This window comes from Oncorhynchus keta, unplaced genomic scaffold (assembly GCF_023373465.1).
Source record: "Oncorhynchus keta strain PuntledgeMale-10-30-2019 unplaced genomic scaffold, Oket_V2 Un_contig_18713_pilon_pilon, whole genome shotgun sequence".
In the NCBI taxonomy this organism is placed as follows: Eukaryota; Metazoa; Chordata; class Actinopteri; order Salmoniformes; family Salmonidae; genus Oncorhynchus; species Oncorhynchus keta.
Genome location: NW_026281065.1, coordinates 52763 through 72500, shown reverse-complemented (window position 1 = coordinate 72500; position 19738 = coordinate 52763). Strand labels below are relative to the sequence as shown.

General features: G+C 44.5%; 1 protein-coding gene across 2 annotated transcripts in view; it reads left to right on the top strand.

Moving 5' to 3' along the window:
• LOC127920253 (RNA binding protein fox-1 homolog 1-like) overlaps positions 1–19738 on the top strand; it is a 46524-nt gene that overhangs the window by 16186 nt on the left and 10600 nt on the right. For both annotated transcript variants that reach the window (XM_052504111.1, XM_052504112.1), the window contains exon 4: positions 13187–13254. In XM_052504111.1, coding sequence (XP_052360071.1) covers positions 13187–13254 — 68 coding nt within the window. The remainder of the gene's footprint in view (positions 1–13186; positions 13255–19738) is intronic.

Sequence of the window (19738 nt, the reverse complement as noted above, 5' to 3'; positions counted from 1 at the left end):
CTCATAGAGGATGATAGCTCTAACAGACCCCCTCATCCCATAGAGGATGATAGCTCTAACAGACCCCCTCATCCCATAGAGGATGATAGCTCTAACAGGCCCCTCCCCCCTCATCCCCTAGAGGATGATAGCTCTAACAGACCCCCCTCATCCCCTAGAGGATGATAGCTCTAACAGACCCCCCTCATCCCATAGAGGATGATAGCTCTAACAGGCCCCTCCCCCCTCATCCCCTAGAGGATGATAGCTCTAACAGACCCCCTCATCCCCTAGAGGATGATAGCTCTAACAGACCCCCTCATCCCATAGAGGATGATAGCTCTAACAGACGGAGGCGGAATATGATCAGGATTATAATTTTCCAATCTTTTTTTCTCTCTTCATAATTGCATCTGGTGTCTAAGGAGGCTGAAAGTTCATTTACTAAACTTAACAAATGAAACAACCCCCCCTTTACTAAACTTAACAAATGAAACAACCCCCCTTTACTAAAAATGAAACTTTTAAAACAAAAATGAAACAACCCCCCCTTTACTAAACTTAACAAATGAAACAACCCCCTTTACTAAACTTAACAAATGAAACAACCCCCTTTACTAAACTTAACAAATGAAACAACCCCCTTTACTAAACTTAACAAATGAAACAACCCCCTTTACTAAACTTAACAAATGAAACAACCCCCCTTTACTAAACTTAACAAATGAAACAACCCCCCCTTTACTAAACTTAACAAATGAAACAACCCCCCCTTTACTAAACTTAACAAATGAAACAACCCCCCCTTTACTAAACTTAACAAATGAAACAACCCCCCCTTTACTAAACTTAACAAATGAAACAACCCCCCCTTTACTAAACTTAACAAATGAAACAACCCCCTTTACTAAAAAATGAAACAACCCCCTTAACAAAAATGAAACAACCCCCCTTTACTAAACTTAACAAATGAAACAACCCCCCCTTTACTAAACTTAACAAATGAAACAACCCCCCCCAACCCCCTATATGCCAGAAGTGCCGGCTGATTTTAGACACTCTAGCGGAGTCCTGACATAGAGATAGGTGACATAGACAGTGTTTCCATTAACTCTGAGCCACTCCCTTAATTGCTCTCATGAAAGCCCAATCTGGAGTCATTCATGCAGAGCTGGGGGTATTTCTATTACAAATGGCTGTCTGAGGGAGATGAGCGGACTGGAAATGAAATTATGCGACCAACTAGGGACAGAAAGACACAAATACACACACACACATTACACACACACAGACACATTACACACAACACACACAACACACACAACACACATACACATACACACATACACATACAACACACACACACAAACACACATACACACACACACACACACACAGACACACACCACACACACACACACTACACACACAAACCACACACACACACACACACACACACACACACACACACACACACACACACACACACACACACACACACACTCCACACACACACACTAAGACACATATACAACAAACACACACACACACAACACACATACAACACACAACACACATGCAACACACACACATACAACACACAACACACATGCAACACACACACACACTCCACACACACACACAACACACACACACACTACACATATACAACACATACACAACACACACACACACACACACACAACACACATACAACACACAACACACATGCAACACACACACATATAACACACACAGACAAGAAGCATACAACACACACAACACACACACACACAACAGAACACACACACACAACACACATGCACTACACACACACACAACACACATACAACACACACACACAGCACACACACAACACACTACACACAACACACACACAGCACGCACATTCTTCACACACATACAATAAACACACATACAACACACACACACATACAACACACACACACACACACACACACACACACACACACACACACACACACACACACACACACACACACACACACATACACAATACAACACGCACAACACACACACACAAGACACACATGCACACACACACATATACGATACCCAGAAACTCTCAGTTTTATCTGGATGACATCTCGTCTCTTTTATCTTGGTCACAGAGGACCAAAAAGCAAAGTGTCATAACAGAGCCAGAGAGAGGTAACAGATGGACCTGGGAAAAATACTAGATGTAAATGTTATAATCATCATGATCATGAGGTCCTGTGTGGCTCAGTCGGTAGAGCATGGTGCTTGGACCTCGGGGCTCGGCGCTCGGGGCTTGGAGATTGGTGCTTGGAGATTGGTGCTTGGAGCTTGGTGCTTGGAGCTTGGTGCTTGGAGATTGGTGCTTGGAGCTTGGTGCTTGGAGATTGGTGCTTGGAGATTGGAGCTTGGACCTTAGAGCTTGGAGCTTGGAGCTTGGTGCTTGGAGCTTGGAGCTTGGTGCTTGGAGCTTGGTGCTTGGAGCTTGGTGCTTGGAGCTTGGTGCTTGGAGCTTGGTGCTTGGAGCTTGGAGCTTGGACCTTAGAGCTTGGAGCTTGGAGCTTGGTGCTTGGAGCTTGGAGCTTGGAGCTTGGAGCTTGGTGCTTGGAGCTTGGAGCTTGAACCTTGGAGCTTGGACCTTGGAGCTTGGAGCTTGGAGCTTGGAGCTTGGTGCTTGGAGCTTGGAGCTTGGTGCTTGGAGCTTGGTGCTTGGAGATTGGTGCTTGGAGCTTGGTGCTTGGAGCTTGGTGCTTGGAGATTGGTGCTTGGAGATTGGTGCTTGGAGATTGGAGCTTGGAGCTTGGAGCTTGGAGCTTGGTGCTTGGAGCTTGGAGCTTGGTGCTTGGAGATTGGAGCTTGGAGCTTGGAGCTTGGAGCTTGGAGCTTGGTGCTTGGAGCTTGGTGCTTGGTGCTTGGAGCTTGGAGCTTGGTGCTTGGAGCTTGGTGCTTGGAGCTTGGTGCTTGGAGATTGGTGCTTGGAGATTGGTGCTTGGAGATTGGAGCTTGAACCTTAGAGCTTGGAGCTTGGAGCTTGGTGCTTGGAGCTTGGACCTTGGAGCTTGGAGCTTGGAGCTTGGAGCTTGAGCTTGGTGCTTGGACCTTGGAGCTTGGAGCTTGGAGCTTGGAGCTTGGAGCTTGGAGCTTGGTGCTTGGAGCTTGGAGCTTGGAGCTTGGTGCTTGGAGATTGGTGCTTGGAGATTGGAGCTTGGAGCTTGGACCTTGGAGCTTGGAGCTTGGAGCTTGGTGCTTGGAGATTGGTGCTTGGAGCTTGGAGCTTGGAGCTTGGTGCTTGGAGCTTGGACCTTGGAGCTTGGAGCTTGGAGCTTGGAGCTTGGAGCTTGGAGCTTGGAGCTTGGAGCTTGGAGCTTGGAGCTTGGAGCTTGGACCTTGGGGCTTGGAGCTTGGAGCTTGGAGCTTGGAGCTTGGACCTTGGAGCTTGGACCTCGGAGCTTGGAGCTTGGACCTCGGAGCTTGGAGCTCGGAGCTTGGTCTTGGACCTTGGTGCTTGGAGCTTGGACCTTAGAGCTTGGAGCTTGGAGCTTGGACCTTGGCTCCTTGGACCTTAGAGCTTGGAGCTTGGACCTTAGAGCTTGGAGCTTGGACCTTAGAGCTTGGAGCTTGGAGCTTGGTTGTTGGACCTTGGAGCTTGCTTGGAGCTTGGACCTCTTGAGCTTGGACCTTAGCTTGGAGCTTGGAGCTTGGAGCTTGGAGCTTGGAGCTTGGAGCTTGGAGCTTGGAGCTTGGACCTTAGAGCTTGGAGCTTGGTGCTTAGAGCTTGGAGCTTGGAGCTTGGAGCTTGGACCTCGGAGCTTGGAGCTTGGACCTTGGAGCTTGGAGCTTGGACCTTGGAGCTTGGAGCTTGGAGCTTGGACCTTAGAGCTTGGAGCTTGGAGCTTGGAGCTTGGAGCTTGGAGCCTTGGTGCTTGGACCTTGGAGCTTGGAGCTTGGAGCTTGAACCTTAGGAGCTTGGACCTTAGAGCTTGGACCTTAGAGCTTGGGGCTTGGACCTTAGAGCTTGGAGCTTGGAGCTTGAGCTTGGAGCTTGGAGCTTGGGGCTTGGAGCTTGAGCTTGGAGCTTGGAGCTTGGAGCTTGGAGCCTTTGGAGAGCTTGGAGCTTGGAGCTTGGACCTTGGAGCTTGGAGCTTGAACCTTAGAGCTTGGAGCTTGGAGCTTGGGGCTTGGACCTTAGAGCTTGGAGCTTGGACCTTAGAGCTTGGACCTTGGGGCTTGGAGCTTGGTGCTTGGAGCCAAATGTTGTTGGTGGTGATTCCTGCTGGGGCCACACCCACGCGTAAAATATATGAGGTGTTTAGGATAAAAGTGTCTGCTAAATGGAACATGTGATTATTTGTCATCGAGTTGTTTCAACAGTCTGATCAGAATGTGGTAGGAAGATGAGGTATTTAGCAGTGACAGTAGTGACATCACCTTTAGGACTGTTCATTAGTTCAACTAACTGTTTTCTGATTGGTGTTTCGACGAAGGCCCCCTTTGACTCCTAGTGTGGGGTGCGAGATGCACTTTCTGGACCTCCCCAGCCTCCTTACCACCTCAGAGAAAGACTGGATCCCAAATCCCCCCCCTTCCCCTTGCCCCCCCATTTACATGTTCACACTCACTTCCTCCTTTTGCACAAGTGTCCCAAATGCAGGTAAAACTATAGAGGGTGTAGGGGCTAATTAGCCCCACCGGTAGTCTCTTCTACTGAGCCAGCAATGCTGCCAGCTTCAGAGAGAAGTGGAATCCCATAAGGCACTGCGTTATTTTTTTTTTACTTTGCGCAATTTCACACAAAATAATAGAGAGGCTTTTTCGAATGAAATGACACGTGTTGTTTATGTCCGATGTCCTGACTCGACACGTATAAAAGATGACATAGCACTCATGCTAACTGTTATATTTTGTTAAACACGACAGGGGGGGGGGGATTTGTTCATTTTAATTTCTTGCTTGTTTTGTTATTTAAATGTGGAATATGAATTGCACCATTCAAGTCCGGAGTGTTGGTGCTTTCAAGACAACTGGGAACTCTGGGGAAAAAAAAGATGTCAAATCTTTTGAAGTCAAATCAGTGAAAGCGTCGGAAAGTGGAGCTCTAGAAAGATGCCTGAGTTTACCACTTGGAATTCAGAAGAGTTGGATGACCGTTAATTAAAAAAAGAAAAATCTCAGTCCAAGCTAGTTTTTTTTTCACTGTTCTCAGTTGTCTTGGACACACTGAAGTCAGACGTCGGAGATTTGCGAGTTCCCAGTTGTTTTGAATGCGGCATGAGTACCGAATTTGATAGGTTTATTGATCCCCTCACCACTCTGGAAGTCACCCTCTGCGTTTGGTCAGCAACACGTGACAACAGAGGGCCCTCTGAGAGAGTTGGTGGGGGGCAAGGCGATGGTTTGGGATTCACAAAGAGAGACAGAGTAGGAAGAGGAGAGTGCCTGCAGAACTTCCCTGTTTGGCTCCACCCCTCTCATGTCTGGTGGTTTTTGATTGGACAAACTAACCTCTCCACAGACAGACAGGGTTGGTGTCTAGATGGTGTCTGCATGTCAACTTGCACTAATATGGATGTTTGTTTTGTTTGTGTATGTTTGTGTTTGCATCCTTTGCAGTGTTGTTTACCAGGATGGATTTTATGGTGCAGATATTTATGTAAGTATTATTACCAGTGAATGACGTAGAGGACCGTAACAGAGATAGATGTGTTTCTACTTACCACTCAGGACACATGACATTCACATGTGCCTGTATTCATGTTGGTTGGTTGTATGCTGAGCCATATCTTTAGAGAGTTGCAGAGTCAGGAATTTAGAGAGTTGCAGAGTCAGGTATTTAGAGAATTGCAGAGTCAGGTATTTAGAGAGTTGCAGAGCCATGTATTTAGAGAGTTGCTGAGCCACATATTTAGAGAGTTGCAGAGCCACATATTTAGAGAGTTGCTGAGCCACATATTTAGAGAGTTGCTGAGCCACGTATTTAGAGAGTTGCTGAGCCACATATTTAGAGAGTTGCTGAGCCACATATTTAGAGAGTTGCAGAGCCATATATTTAGAGAGTTGCTGAGCCATATATTTAGAGAGTTGGAGAGCCAGATATTTAGAGAGTTGCAGAGCCAGATATTTCCAGATATTTAGAGAGTTGCAGAGCCAGATATTTCCAGATATTTAGAGAGTTGCAGAGCCAGATATTTCCAGATATTTAGAGAGTTGCAGAGCCACATATTTAGAGAGTTGCAGAGTCATATATTTAGAGTGTTGCAGAGCCATATATTTAGAGAGTTGCAGAGCCATATATTTAGAGAGTTGCAGAGCCAGGTATTTCCAGATATTTAGAGAGTTGCAGAGCCAGGTATTTAGAGAGTTGCAGAGCCAGATATTTAGAGAGTTGCAGAGCCAGATATTTAGAGAGTTGCAGAGCCAGATATTTAGAGAGTTGCAGAGCCAGATATTTCCAGATATTTAGAGAGTTGCAGAGCCACATATTTAGAGAGTTGCAGAGTCAGGTATTTAGAGAGTTGCAGAGTCAGGTATTTAGAGAGTTGCAGAGACAGTTATTTAGAGAGTTGCAGAGCCAGGTATTTAGAGTGTTGCAGAGCCATATATTTAGAGAGTTGCTGAGCCATATATTTAGAGAGTTGCATAGCCATATATTTAGAGAGTTGCAGAGCCAGATATTTCCAGATATTTAGAGAGTTGCAGAGCCAGATATTTAGAGAGTTGCAGAGCCAGGTATTTAGAGAGTTGCAGAGCCATATATTTAGAGAGTTGCAGAGTCAGATATTTAGAGAGTTGCAGAGGCAGGTATTTAGAGAGTTGCAGAGACAGTTATTTAGAGAGTTGCAGAGTCATATATTTAGAGAGTTGCAGAGGCAGGTATTTAGAGAGTTGCTGAGCCATATATTTAGAGAGTTGCAGAGCCAGGTATTTAGAGAGTTGCAGAGTCAGGTATTTAGAGAGTTGCAGAGCCATATATTTAGAGAGTTGCAGAGGCAGGTATTTAGAGAGTTGCAGAGTCATATATTTAGAGAGTTGCAGAGGCAGGTATTTAGAGAGTTGCAGAGTCATATATTTAGAGAGTTGCAGAGGCAGGTATTTAGAGAGTTGCAGAGCCAGGTATTTAGAGAGTTGCAGAGCCAGGTATTTAGAGAGTTGCAGAGGCAGGTATTTAGAGAGTTGCAGAGCCAGGTATTTAGAGAGTTGCAGAGCCAGGTATTTAGAGAGTTGCAGAGCCAGGTATTTAGAGAGTTGCAGAGTCAGGTATTTAGAGAGTTGCAGAGCCAGGTATTTAGAGAGTTGCAGAGCCAGGTATTTAGAGAGTTGCAGAGTCAGGTATTTAGAGAGTTGCAGAGCCAGTTATTTAGAGAGTTGCAGAGCCATATATTTAGAGAGTTGCAGAGTCAGGTATTTAGAGAGTTGCAGAGTCAGGTATTTAGAGAGTTGCAGAGCCAGTTATTTAGAGAGTTGCAGAGTCATATATTTAGAGAGTTGCAGAGGCAGGTATTTAGAGAGTTGCTGAGCCATATATTTAGAGAGTTGCTGAGTCAGGTATTTAGAGAGTTGCAGAGCCAATATTTTTAGAGAGTTGCAGAGTCAGGTATTTAGAGAGTTGCAGAGTCAGGTATTTAGAGAGTAGCAGAGTCACGTATTTAGAGAGTTGCTGAGCCATATTTTAGAGAGTTGCTGAGCCAGGTATTTAGAGAGTTGCAGAGCCATATATTTAGAGAGTTGCAGAGCCAGGTATTTAGAGAGTTGCAGAGACATATATTTAGAGAGTTGCAGAGTCAGGTATTTAGAGAGTTGCAGAGCCAGGTATTTAGAGAGTTGCAGAGCCATATATTTAGAGAGTTGCTGAGACAGGTATTTAGAGAGTTGCAGAGTCAGGTATTTAGAGAGTTGCAGAGTCAGTTATTTAGAGAGTTGCAGAGCCATATATTTAGAGAGTTGCTGAGCCAGGTATTTAGAGAGTTGCAGAGTCATATATTTAGAGAGTTGCAGAGTCAGGTATTTAGAGATTTGCTGAGCCATATATTTAGAGAGTTGCTGAGTCAGGTATGTAGAGAGTTGCAGAGTCAGGTATTTAGAGAGTTGCAGAGTCAGGTATTTAGAGAGTTGCAGAGTCAGGTATTTAGAGAGTTGCTGAGCCATATCTTTAGAGAGTTGCTGAGCCAGGTATTTAGAGAGTTGCAGAGTCAGGTATTTAGAGAGTTGCAGAGCCATATATTTAGAGAGTTGCAGAGCCAGGTATGTAGAGAGTTGCAGAGTCAGGTATTTAGAGAGTTGCTGAGCCAGGTTATTAGAGAGTTGCAGAGCCCGATATTTTAGAGAGTTGCTGAGCCATATATTTAGAGAGTTGCTGAACCAGGTATTTAGAGAGTTGCAGAGTCAGGTATTTAGAGAGTTGCAGAGCCAGGTATTTAGAGAGTTGCAGAGTCAGGTATTTAGAGAGTTGCTGAGCCAGGTTATTAGAGAGTTGCAGAGCCAGATATTTAGAGAGTTGCTGAGCCATATATTTAGAGAGTTGCAGAGTCAGGTATTTAGAGAGTTGCAGAGTCAGGTATTTAGAGAGTTGCAGAGTCAGGTATTTAGAGAGTTTCTGAGCCATATATTTAGAGAGTTGCTGAACCAGGTATTTAGAGAGTTGCAGAGTCAGGTATTTAGAGAGTTGCAGAGCCAGGTATTTAGAGAGTTGCAGAGTCAGGTATATAGAGAGTTGCTGAGCCAGGTTATTAGAGAGTTGCAGAGCCAGATATTTAGAGAGTTGCTGAGCCATATATTTAGAGAGTTGCAGAGCCAGGTTATTAGAGAGTTGCAGAGCCAGATATTTAGAGTGTTGCAGAGACATATATTTAGAGAGTTGCAGAGCCAGGTATTTAGAGAGTTGCAGAGCCATATATTTAGAGAGTTGTAGAGCCATATATTTAGAGAGTTGCAGAGCCATATATTTAGAGAGTTGTAGAGCCATATATTTAGAGAGTTGCAGAGCTATATATTTAGAGAGTTGCAGAGCCATATATTTAACTCAACTGAATAACACAACCTGCCATACCAATGTTTATAGACCTACATCAGCTCAATGTAATGTAAACACACCCTGCCATACCAATGTCTATAGACCTACATCAGCTCAATATAATGTAAACACAACCTTCCATACCAATGTTTATAGACCTACATCAGCTCAATATAATGTAAACACAACCTTCCATACCAATGTTTATAGACCTACATCAGCTCAATGTAACGTAAACACAACCTGCCATACCAATGTCTATAGACCTACATCAGCTCAATATAATGTAAACACACCCATCCATACCAATGTCTATAGACCTACATCAGCTCAATGTAATGTAAACACAACCTGCCATACCAATGTCTATAGACCTACATCAGCTCAATGTAATGTAAACACAACCTGCCATACCAATGTCTATAGACCTACATCAGCTCAATGTAATGTAAACACAACCTGCCATACCAATGTTTATAGACCTACATCAGCTCAATGTAATGTAAACACAACCTGCCATACCAATGTCTATAGACCTACATCAGCTCAATGTAATGTAAACACAACCTGCCATACCAATGTCTATAGACCTACATCAGCTCAATGTAATGTAAACACAACCTGCCATACCAATGTTTATAGACCTACATCAGCTCAATGTAATGTAAACACAACCTGCCATACCAATGTTTATAGACCTACATCAGCTCAATGTAATGTAAACACAACCTGCCATACCAATGTTTATAGACCTACATCAGCTCAATATAATGTAAACACAACCTGCCATACCAATGTCTATAGACCTACATCAGCTCAATGTAATGTAAACACAACCTGCCATACCAATGTCTATAGACCTACATCAGCTCAATGTAACGTAAACACAACCTGCCATACCAATGTTTATAGACCTACATCAGCTCAATGTAATGTAAACACAACCTGCCATACCAATGTCTATAGACCTACATCAGCTCAATGTAATGTAAACACAACCTGCCATACCAATGTTTATAGACCTACATCAGCTCAATGTAATGTAAACACAACCTGCCATACCAATGTCTATAGACCTACATCAGCTCAATGTAATGTAAACACAACCTGCCATACCAATGTCTATAGACCTACATCAGCTCAATGTAATGTAAACACAACCTGCCATACCAATGTCTATAGACCTACATCAGCTCAATGTAACGTAAACACAATCAACCACAGGCGCTTGGTGACACCTTAATTGGGGAGGACGAGCTTGTGGTATCGACTGGAGCGGAATCAGGGGAATGGCATCAAATACATCAGACAGACGGTTTCCATGGTTTCCAGGTGTTTGATGACATTCCATTTGCTCCGTTCCAGACATTATTATGAGCCGTCCTCCCCTCACCAGCCTCCGCTGCAACCAACCCATACAAATCCAGAAATATAATACAGTATTACATCAGTAGAATGGTAATAATATAGTACAGTATTACATTAGTAGAATGGTAATAATATATTACAGTAATACATCATTGTAATGGTAATAATATAGCACAGTAATATATCAGTAGAATGGTAATAATATGGTACAGTAATACATCAGTATAATGGTAATAATATAGTACAGTAATACATCAGTAGAATGGTAATAATATAGTACAGTATTACATCAGTAGAATGGTAATAATATATTACAGTAATATATCAGTAGAATGGTAATAATATAGTACACTATTACATCAGTAGAATGGTAATAATATAGTACACTATTACATCAGTAGAATGGTAATAATATAGTACAGTATTACATCAGTAGAATGGTAATAATATATTACAGTAATACATCAGTATAATGGTAATAATATAGTACAGTATTACATCAGTAGAATGGTAATAATATAGTACAGTATTACATCAGTATAATGGTAATAATATAATACACTATTACATCAGTAGAATGGTAATAATATAGTACAGTATTACATCAGTAGAATGGTAATAATATGGTACAGTATTACATCAGTATAATGTTAATAATATAGTACAGTATTACATCAGTATAATGGTAATAATATAGTACACTATTACATCAGTAGAATGGTAATAATATAGTACAGTATTACATCAGTATAATGGTAATAATATGGTACAGTATTACATCAGTATAATGGTAATAATATAGTACAGTATTACATCAGTATAATGGTAATAATATAGTACAGTATTACATCAGTATAATGGTAATAATATAGTACACTATTACATCAGTAGAATGGTAATAATATAGTACACTATTACATCAGTAGAATGGTAATAATATAGTACAGTAATATATCAGTAGAATGGTAATAATATAGTACAGTATTACATCAGTATAATGGTAATAATATAGTACAGTATTACATCAGTAGAATGGTAATAATATAGTACAGTAATACATCAGTAGAATGGTAATAATATAGTACAGTATTACATCAGTAGAATGGTAATAATATAGTACAGTAATACATCAGTAGAATGGTAATAATATAGTACAGTATTACATCAGTAGAATGGTAATAATATATTACAGTAATACATCAGTATAATGGTAGTAATATAGCACAGTAATATATCAGTAGAATGGTAATAATATAGTACAGTAATACATCAGTAGAATGGTAATAATATAGTACAGTAATACATCAGTAGAATGGTAATAATATAGTACAGTAATACATCAGTATACTGGTAATAATATAGTACAGTAATACATAAGTAGAATGGTAATAATATATAGATGAGCAGAGAACAGTAGGGACACTATATTTAACAGGAACCAGAAACAGGAGACACTATATTTAACAGGAACTAGAAACAGGAGACACTATATTTAACAGGAACCAATAACAGGAGACACTATATTTAACAGGAACCAGAAAGAGGAGACACTATATTTAACAAGAACCAGAAACAGGAGACACTATATTTAACAGGAACCATAAACAGGAGACACTATATTTAACAGGAACTAGGAACAGGAGACACTATATTTAACAGGAACCAATAACAGGAGACACTATATTTAACAGGAACCAGAAACAGGAGACACTATATTTAACAGGAACCAGTAACAGGAGACACTATATTTAACAGGAACCAGTAACAGGAGACACTATATTTAACAGGAACCAGAAACAGGAGACACTATATTTAACAGGAACCAGAAACAGGATACACTATATTTAGCAGGAACCAGTAACAGGAGACACTATATTTAACAGGAACCAGTAACAGGAGACACTATATTTAACAGGAACCAGTAACAGGAGACACTATATTTTTTATAGGGAACATAATCACGTCATCTCCTGGGGGCTTGCTGCTCTGCTCTGTGTGGTGAAATGCATGCTGGTCGTGTTTCTGGCCATGGCTTGGTTGGCGTGACTTTGTGGTTGGTTGAACATGGAGTCTTGCTGATCGTCACTGCATCACCGCACACCCGCCTGTCGCATGGATGTGTGTGTGTGTGTGTGTGTGTGTGTGTGTGTGTGTGTGTGTGTGTGTGTGTGTGTGTGTGTGTGTGTGTGTGTGTGTGTGTGTGTGTGTGTGTGTGTGTGCGTGTGTGTGTCTGTGTCTGTGTCTCTGTGTGTGTATGTGTATGTGTATGTGTATGTGTATGTGTATGTGTATGTGTATGTGTATGTGTGTGTGTGTGTGTGTGTGTGTGTGTGTGTCTGTGTCTGTGTCTGTGTGTGTGTGTGTGTGTGTGTGTGTGTGTGCGTGCGTGCGCGTGTGTCTGTGTGTCTGTGTGTGTGTGTGTGTGTGCGTGTGTGTGTGTGTGTGTGTGACATTTTAATGAAGAAATGTATCTACTTCCATTTATTATGAATTATCAATACATTATTGATCGTGTGGCGTAATTCATTCAGCACACAGAAATATTTACCATCCAAAGCATTTCATATGTATTGAGTCCTACGTCCGCCTTGCTATGGATCAGACTGTGTGATGGTGTATTCTTCAATATATGTATCGATCCATGAACCCGGCAGAATATCAATGTTATGGACAGGAATCAATCACATTGATTAACCATCTGTGTGTGTGTGTGTGTGTGTGTGTGTGTGTGTGTGTGTGTGTGTGTGTGTGTGTGTGTGTGTGTGTGTGTGTGTGTGTGTGTGTGTGTGTGTGTGTGTGTGTGTGTGTTTCCAGGGGGGCTATGCTGCCTACAGGTATACTCAGCCTGCTGCCGCCACAGCAGCTGCTGCATTCGGTGACAGGTAAGATGGACCTCTTCTTTTTTATCTCTCGCTCTCCGTCTCTCTTTCTGTAGCTCTCTCTCTCTCTCACTCAACCTCTCTCTCTCGCTCAACCTCTCTCTCTCACTCAACCTCTCTCTCTCTCTGTCTCTCCTTCTCTCTCACTACTTCTCTCTCTCTCGCTCAACCTCTCTCTCTCTGTCTCTGTCTCTCTCTGTCTCTCTCTCTCTCTGCCTTTCTCTCTCTCTCTGTCTCTCTCTCTCTCTCTCTCTCTGTCTCTCTCTGTCTCTCTCTGTCTCTCTCTCTCTGCCTTTCTCTCTCTCTCTCTCTTTCTCTCTCTCTCTCTCTCTCTCTCTCTCTCTCTCTCTCTCTCTCTCTCTCTCTCTCTCTCTCTCTCTCTCTCTCTCTCTCTCTCTCTCTGTCCCTCTTTCTCTCTCTGTCCCCCTCTCATGCTCTCGCTCTCTCTCTGTCTCTCCTTCTCTCTCACTACTTCTCTCTCTCTTGCTCTACCTCTATCTCTCTCTGTCCCTCTCTCTATCTCTCTCTGTCCCTCTTTCTCTCTCTCTGTCCCTCTTTCTCTCTCTCTCTCTGTCCCTCTTTCGCTCTCTCTTTCTCTCTCTCTCTCTCTCTCTCTCTCTCTCTCTCTCACTCTCTCTCTCTCTCTCTCTACCTCTCTCTGTAAGTAATAATGTCCACAGTAAAAAAAACAGTAAAAACTACAGTATTTAATGTGTGTATACCCTGCCCATTTCTTGCACCCCATATCACAATTAATGCCACCCATAAGTGAGAAACCTGCGTGCCAAGTATAGACCATATGTGGTGTTCTCTACAGGTCATAGAAAAGAGCAGAAGCGCTCGACCATCCGAGACCCAGTGTTACCTACCTGCCTGCTACCTGCCACCTGCCTGCCTGCCTGCCTGCCTGCCTGCCTGCCTGCTTGCCTGCCTGCCTGCTTGCCTGCCTGCCAGCCTGCCTGCCTGCCTGCCTGCCTGCCTGCCTGGCTGCCTGCCTGCTTGCCTGCCTGCCTGCCTGCCTGCCTGCCTGCCTGCCTGCCTGTCTGCCTGTTTGCCTGCCTGCCTGCCTGCCTGCCTCCCCAACCAGCCAACCTGCCTGCCTGCCTGCCTGCCTGATCTGCCTGCCTGCCTGGCTCCATGCCTGCCTGCCTGCCTGGCTGCCTTGCTGCCTGCCTGGCTGCCTGCCTGCTTGCCTGCCTGCCTGCCTGCCTGCCTGCCTGCCTGCCCACCTGCCTGCTTGCCTGCCTGCCTGCCCACTCCCCAGCCTGCCTGCCTGCCTGCCTGCCTGCCTGCCTGCCAGTCTGCCTGCCTGCCTGGCTCCTGCCTGCCTGCCTGCCTGCCTGCCTGCCTGCCTGGCTGCCTGCCTGCTTGCCTGCCTGCCTGCCTGCCTGCCTGCCTGCCTGCTTGCCTGCCTCCCAACCTGCCTCCCAGCCTGCCTGCCTGCCTGCCTGCCTGCCTGCCTGCCTGCCTGCCACCCACCTGCCTGCCTGCCTGCCTGCCTGCCTGCCTGCCTGCCTGCCTGCCAGTCTGCCTGCCTGGCTCCCTGCCTGCCTGCCTGCCTGCCTGGCTGCCTGCCTGCTTGCCTGCCTGCCTGCCTGCCTGCCTGCCTGCCTGCTTGCCTGCTTCCCCTCCAACCTGCCTCCCCAACCTGCCTGCCTGCCTGCCTGCCTGCCTGCCTGCCTGCCACCTGCCTGCCTGCCTGCATACCTGCGTCCCTACCTGCCTGCCTGCTTAGCTGCATATCTCTATCTATCTATCTATCTATCTATCTATCTATCTATCTATCTATCTATCTATCTATCTATCTATCTATCTATCTATCTATCTATCTATCTATCTATCAACCTACCTACCTACCTGCCTACCTGCCTGCCTGCCTGCCTGCCTGCCTGCCTGCCTGCCTGCCTGCCTGCCTGGCTGCCTGGCTGCCTGCCTGCCTGTAATTGCCTGCCTGTGCCTGCTTGCCTGCCTATACCTGCCTGCCTGTACCTGCCTGCCTGCCTGCCTGTATGCCTGCCTGCCTGTATACCTGCCTGCCTGCCTGCCTGCCTGCCTGCCTGCCTGCCTGCTTGCCTGCCTGCCTGCCTGCCTGCTTGCCTGCCTGCCTGTATGCCTGCCTGCCTGCCTGCCTGCCTGCCTGCCTGTATACCTGCCTGCCTGCCTACCATGCCTCCTACCTGCCTGCCTGCCTGCTTAGCTACATATCTGTCTATCTATCTATCTATCTATCTATCTATCTATCTATCTATCTATCTATCAACCTGCCTGCCTGGCTCCTACCTGCCTGCCTGCCTGCCTATACCTGCCTGTATACCTGCCTGCCTGCCTGCCTGCCTGCCTGCCTGCCTGCCTGCCTACCTCCTCCCACCTGCCTCCCAACCTGCTTGCCTGCCTGCCTGCCTGCCTGCCTGCCTGCCTGCCTGCCAATCTGCCTGCCTGCCTGCATGCCTGCCCTACCTGCCTACCTACTTAGCTACATATCTATCTATCTATCTATCTATCTATCTATCTATCTATCTATCTATCTATCTATCTATCTATCTATCTATCTATCTATCTATCAACCTACCTGCCTGCCTGCCTGCCTGCCTGCCTGCCTGCCTGCCTGCCTGCCTGCCTGCCTGCCTGCCTGCCTGCCTGGCTGCCTGGCTGCCTGCCTGCCCATATGCCTGCCTGCCTGCCTGCCTGCCTGCCTGCCTGCCTGCCTGCCTGTATGCCTGCTTGCCTGCCTGCCTGCTTGCCTGCCTGTATGCCTGCCTGCCTGCCTACCCTGCCTGCCTGCCTGCCTGTATACCTGCCTGCCTGCCCACCTGCCTGCCTGCCTGCCTGCCTGCCCACCTACCTGCCTGCCTGCCTGCCTGCCTGCCTGCCTGCCTGCCTGCCTGCCTGCCTGCCCACCTGCCTGCCTGCCTGCCTACCACCTGCCTATACCCACCTACCTGCCTACCTGCCTACCTATGCCTACCTACCTACCTACCTACTACCTACCTATCTACCTCCTCCTATCTATCTATCTATCTATCTATCTATCTATCTATCTATCTATCTATCTATCTATCTATCTATCTATCTATCTATCTATCTATCTATCTATCTATCTATCTATCTATCTATCTGCCTGCCCTGCCTGGCTATCAACCTACCTGCCTGCCTCCCTACCTGCCTGCCTGCCTATACCCTGCCTGCCTGCCTGCCTGCCCTGCCTGCCTGCCTGCCTGCCTGGCTGCCTGCCTGCCTGCCTGCCTGCCTGCCTGCCTGCCTGCCTGCCTGCCTGCCCACCCACCTGCCTGCCTGCCTGCCTACCTCCACCTGCCTAGCTGCCTGCCTGCCTGCCTGCCTGCCCACCTGGCTCCTACCTACCTAGCTCCCTACCTACCTACCTACCTACCTGCCTACCTACCTACCTGCCTACCTACCTACCTGCCTACCTACCTACCTACCTAGCGACCTATCTACAGGTTATGGAAAATTAGATCTTTTAGTATTTCTCTTCGATGTCAAAGATAATATAACAAACACACTATAATATATACTACAGTTATACTGCAAAGACACGTCAGTAAACACTACAGTTATACTGCAAAGACACTACACTAAATACTACAGTTATACTGCAAAGACACTACACTAAACACTACAGTTATACTGCAAAGACACGTCAGTAAACACTACAGTTATACTGCAATGACACTACACTAAATACTACAGTTATACTGCAAAGACACTACAGTATATACTACAGTATACTGCAAAGACACTGCACTAAAGACTACAGTATACTGCAATCCGCAAAACACTACATTATTTAATATAGTATATACTTGTGTTTTCATTTAATATAGTATTTATATGATAGTTAACTGTAAATACTACAGTGAATACTACAGTAAGTAATACAGTGAATAATACAGTATACTACAGTAAATACTACAGTGAATAATACAGTATTCTACAGTAAGTACTACAGTGAATAATACAGTATTCTACAGTAAGTACTACAGTGAATAATACAGTATTCTACAGTAAGTACTACAGTGAATAATACAGTATTCTACAGTAAATACTACAGTGAATAATACAGTATTCTACAGTAAATACTACAGTGACTAATACATTTTCACTGTAGTGTTCTTGCTGACTTCAGTCTGTAAAAACACTATAGTGGATACTATAGTAAAGTCTGTAAAAACACTATAGTGGATACTATAGTAAAGTCTGTAAAAACACTATAGTGGATACTATAGTAAAGTCTGTAAAAACACTATAGTGGATACTATAGAATGTCTGTAAAAACACTATAGTGGATACTATAGTAATGTCTGTAAAAACACTATAGTGGATACTATAGTAATGTCTGTAAAAACACTATAGTGGATACTATAGTAATGTCTGTAAAAAACCTATAGTGGATACTATAGTAAAGTCTGTAAAAACACTATAGTGGATACTATAGTAATGTCTGTAAAAACACTATAGTGGATACTAAAGTAAAGTATGTAAAAACACTATAGTGGATACTATAGTAAAGTCTGTAAAAACACTATAGTGGATACTATAGTAAATTATGTAAAAACACTATAGTGGATACTATAGTAAAGTCTGTAAAAACACTATAGTGGATACTATAGTAAAGTCTGTAAAAACACTATAGTGGATACTATAGTAAAGTCTGTAAAAACACTATAGTGGATACTATAGTAAAGTCTGTAAAAACACTATAGTGGATACTATAGTAAAGTCTGTAAAAACACTATAGTGGATACTATAGTAAAGTCTGTAAAAACACTATAGTGGATACTATAGTAAAGTCTGTAAAAACACTACAGTGTATTTATACCATAGAATACTATCGTATTTTTTCATGTGGGTTTCTCTCTCGCTCTCTGCCTCTCTCTTGTGCTCTCGACCACTCTCTGTCTCTCTCCCTTTCTCTCTCTCCCTCTCTGTCTCTCTCCCTTCCTCTCTCTCTCTCCCTCTCTGTCTCTCTCCCTTCCTCTCTCTCTCTCCCTCTCTGTCTCTCTCGCTCTATACCTCTCACTCTCTCGCTCTCTCTCTCTCTGTCTCTCTCGCTCTATACCTCTCACTCTCTCGCTCTCCCCCCGCGTTCTACCTCTCTCTCACCCTCTCTCTCTCTCTCTCTCTCTCTCCCTCTCTGTCTCTCTCGCTCTATACCTCTCACTCTCTCGCTCTCCCCCCGCGTTCTACCTCTCTCTCACCCTCTCTCTCTCTCTCTCCGCGTTCTACCTCTCTCTCACCCTCTCTCTCTCTCTCCCTCTGTCTCTCTCGCTCTATACCTCTCACTCTCTCGCTCTCCCCCCGCGTTCTACCTCTCTCTCACCCTCTCTCTCTCTCTCTCCCTCTCTCAGTCTCTCTCGCTCTATACCTCTCACTCTCTCGCTCTCTCGCGTTCTACCTCTCTCTCACCCTCTCTCTCTTCCCCTCACGTTCTACCTCTCTTTCACCCTCTCTCATTCTCAGTCTCTCTCTCTCGTAGTTTATTAGTATAATTCCTTGGTCCAATCAGGAAGGTTGGGACCACAGGTACCCCAGAATCCTCTACAATAATTGTCTGATTAAATCAAATGAGCTTGAAGACAGAGTTTAGCGGTGGAACCAAAGTGAGGGAGTGCGGCAGGAGGGGTGACATTAGGGGGACGGACCAGACAGGGCTGAAGGATGACATGCAGGGTTTGCAGTAGGAGTGTCAGCCCCAAAGTGTTGCTCAGTAGATTCAGTCTGTTAACTTCACATCCTGTAAAGGATGGTACATTTAACATGGAACAGTAGACATTACTGTGGTGTTATCATGGAACAGTAGATATTACTGTGGTGTTATCATGGAACAGTAGACATTACTGTGGTGTTAACATGGAACAGTAGACATTACTGTGGTGTTAACATGGAACAGTAGATATTACTGTGGTGTTATCATGGAACAGTAGATATTACTGTGGTGTTATCATGGAACAGTAGACATTACTGTGGTGTTATCATGGAACAGTAGACATTACTGTGGTGTTATCATGGAACAGTAGATATTACTGTGGTGTTATCATGGAACAGTAGACAGTACTGTGGTGTTATCATGGAACAGTAGACAGTACTGTGGTGTTATCATGGAACAGTAGATATTACTGTGGTGTTAACATGGAACAGTAGATAGTACTGCAGTGTTATCATGGAACAGTAGACAGTGCTGTGGTGTTAACATGGAACAGTAGATAGTACTGTGGTGTTATCATGGAACAGTAGACAGTACTGTGGTGTTATCATGGAACAGTAGATATTACTGTGGTGTTAACATGGAACAGTAGATAGTACTGCAGTGTTATCATGGAACAGTAGACAGTGCTGTGGTGTTAACATGGAACAGTAGATAGTACTGTGGTGTTATCATGGAACAGTAGATAGTACTGTGGTGTTAACATGGAACAGTAGACAGTACTGCAGTGTTATCATGGAACAGTAGACAGTACTGTGGTGTTAT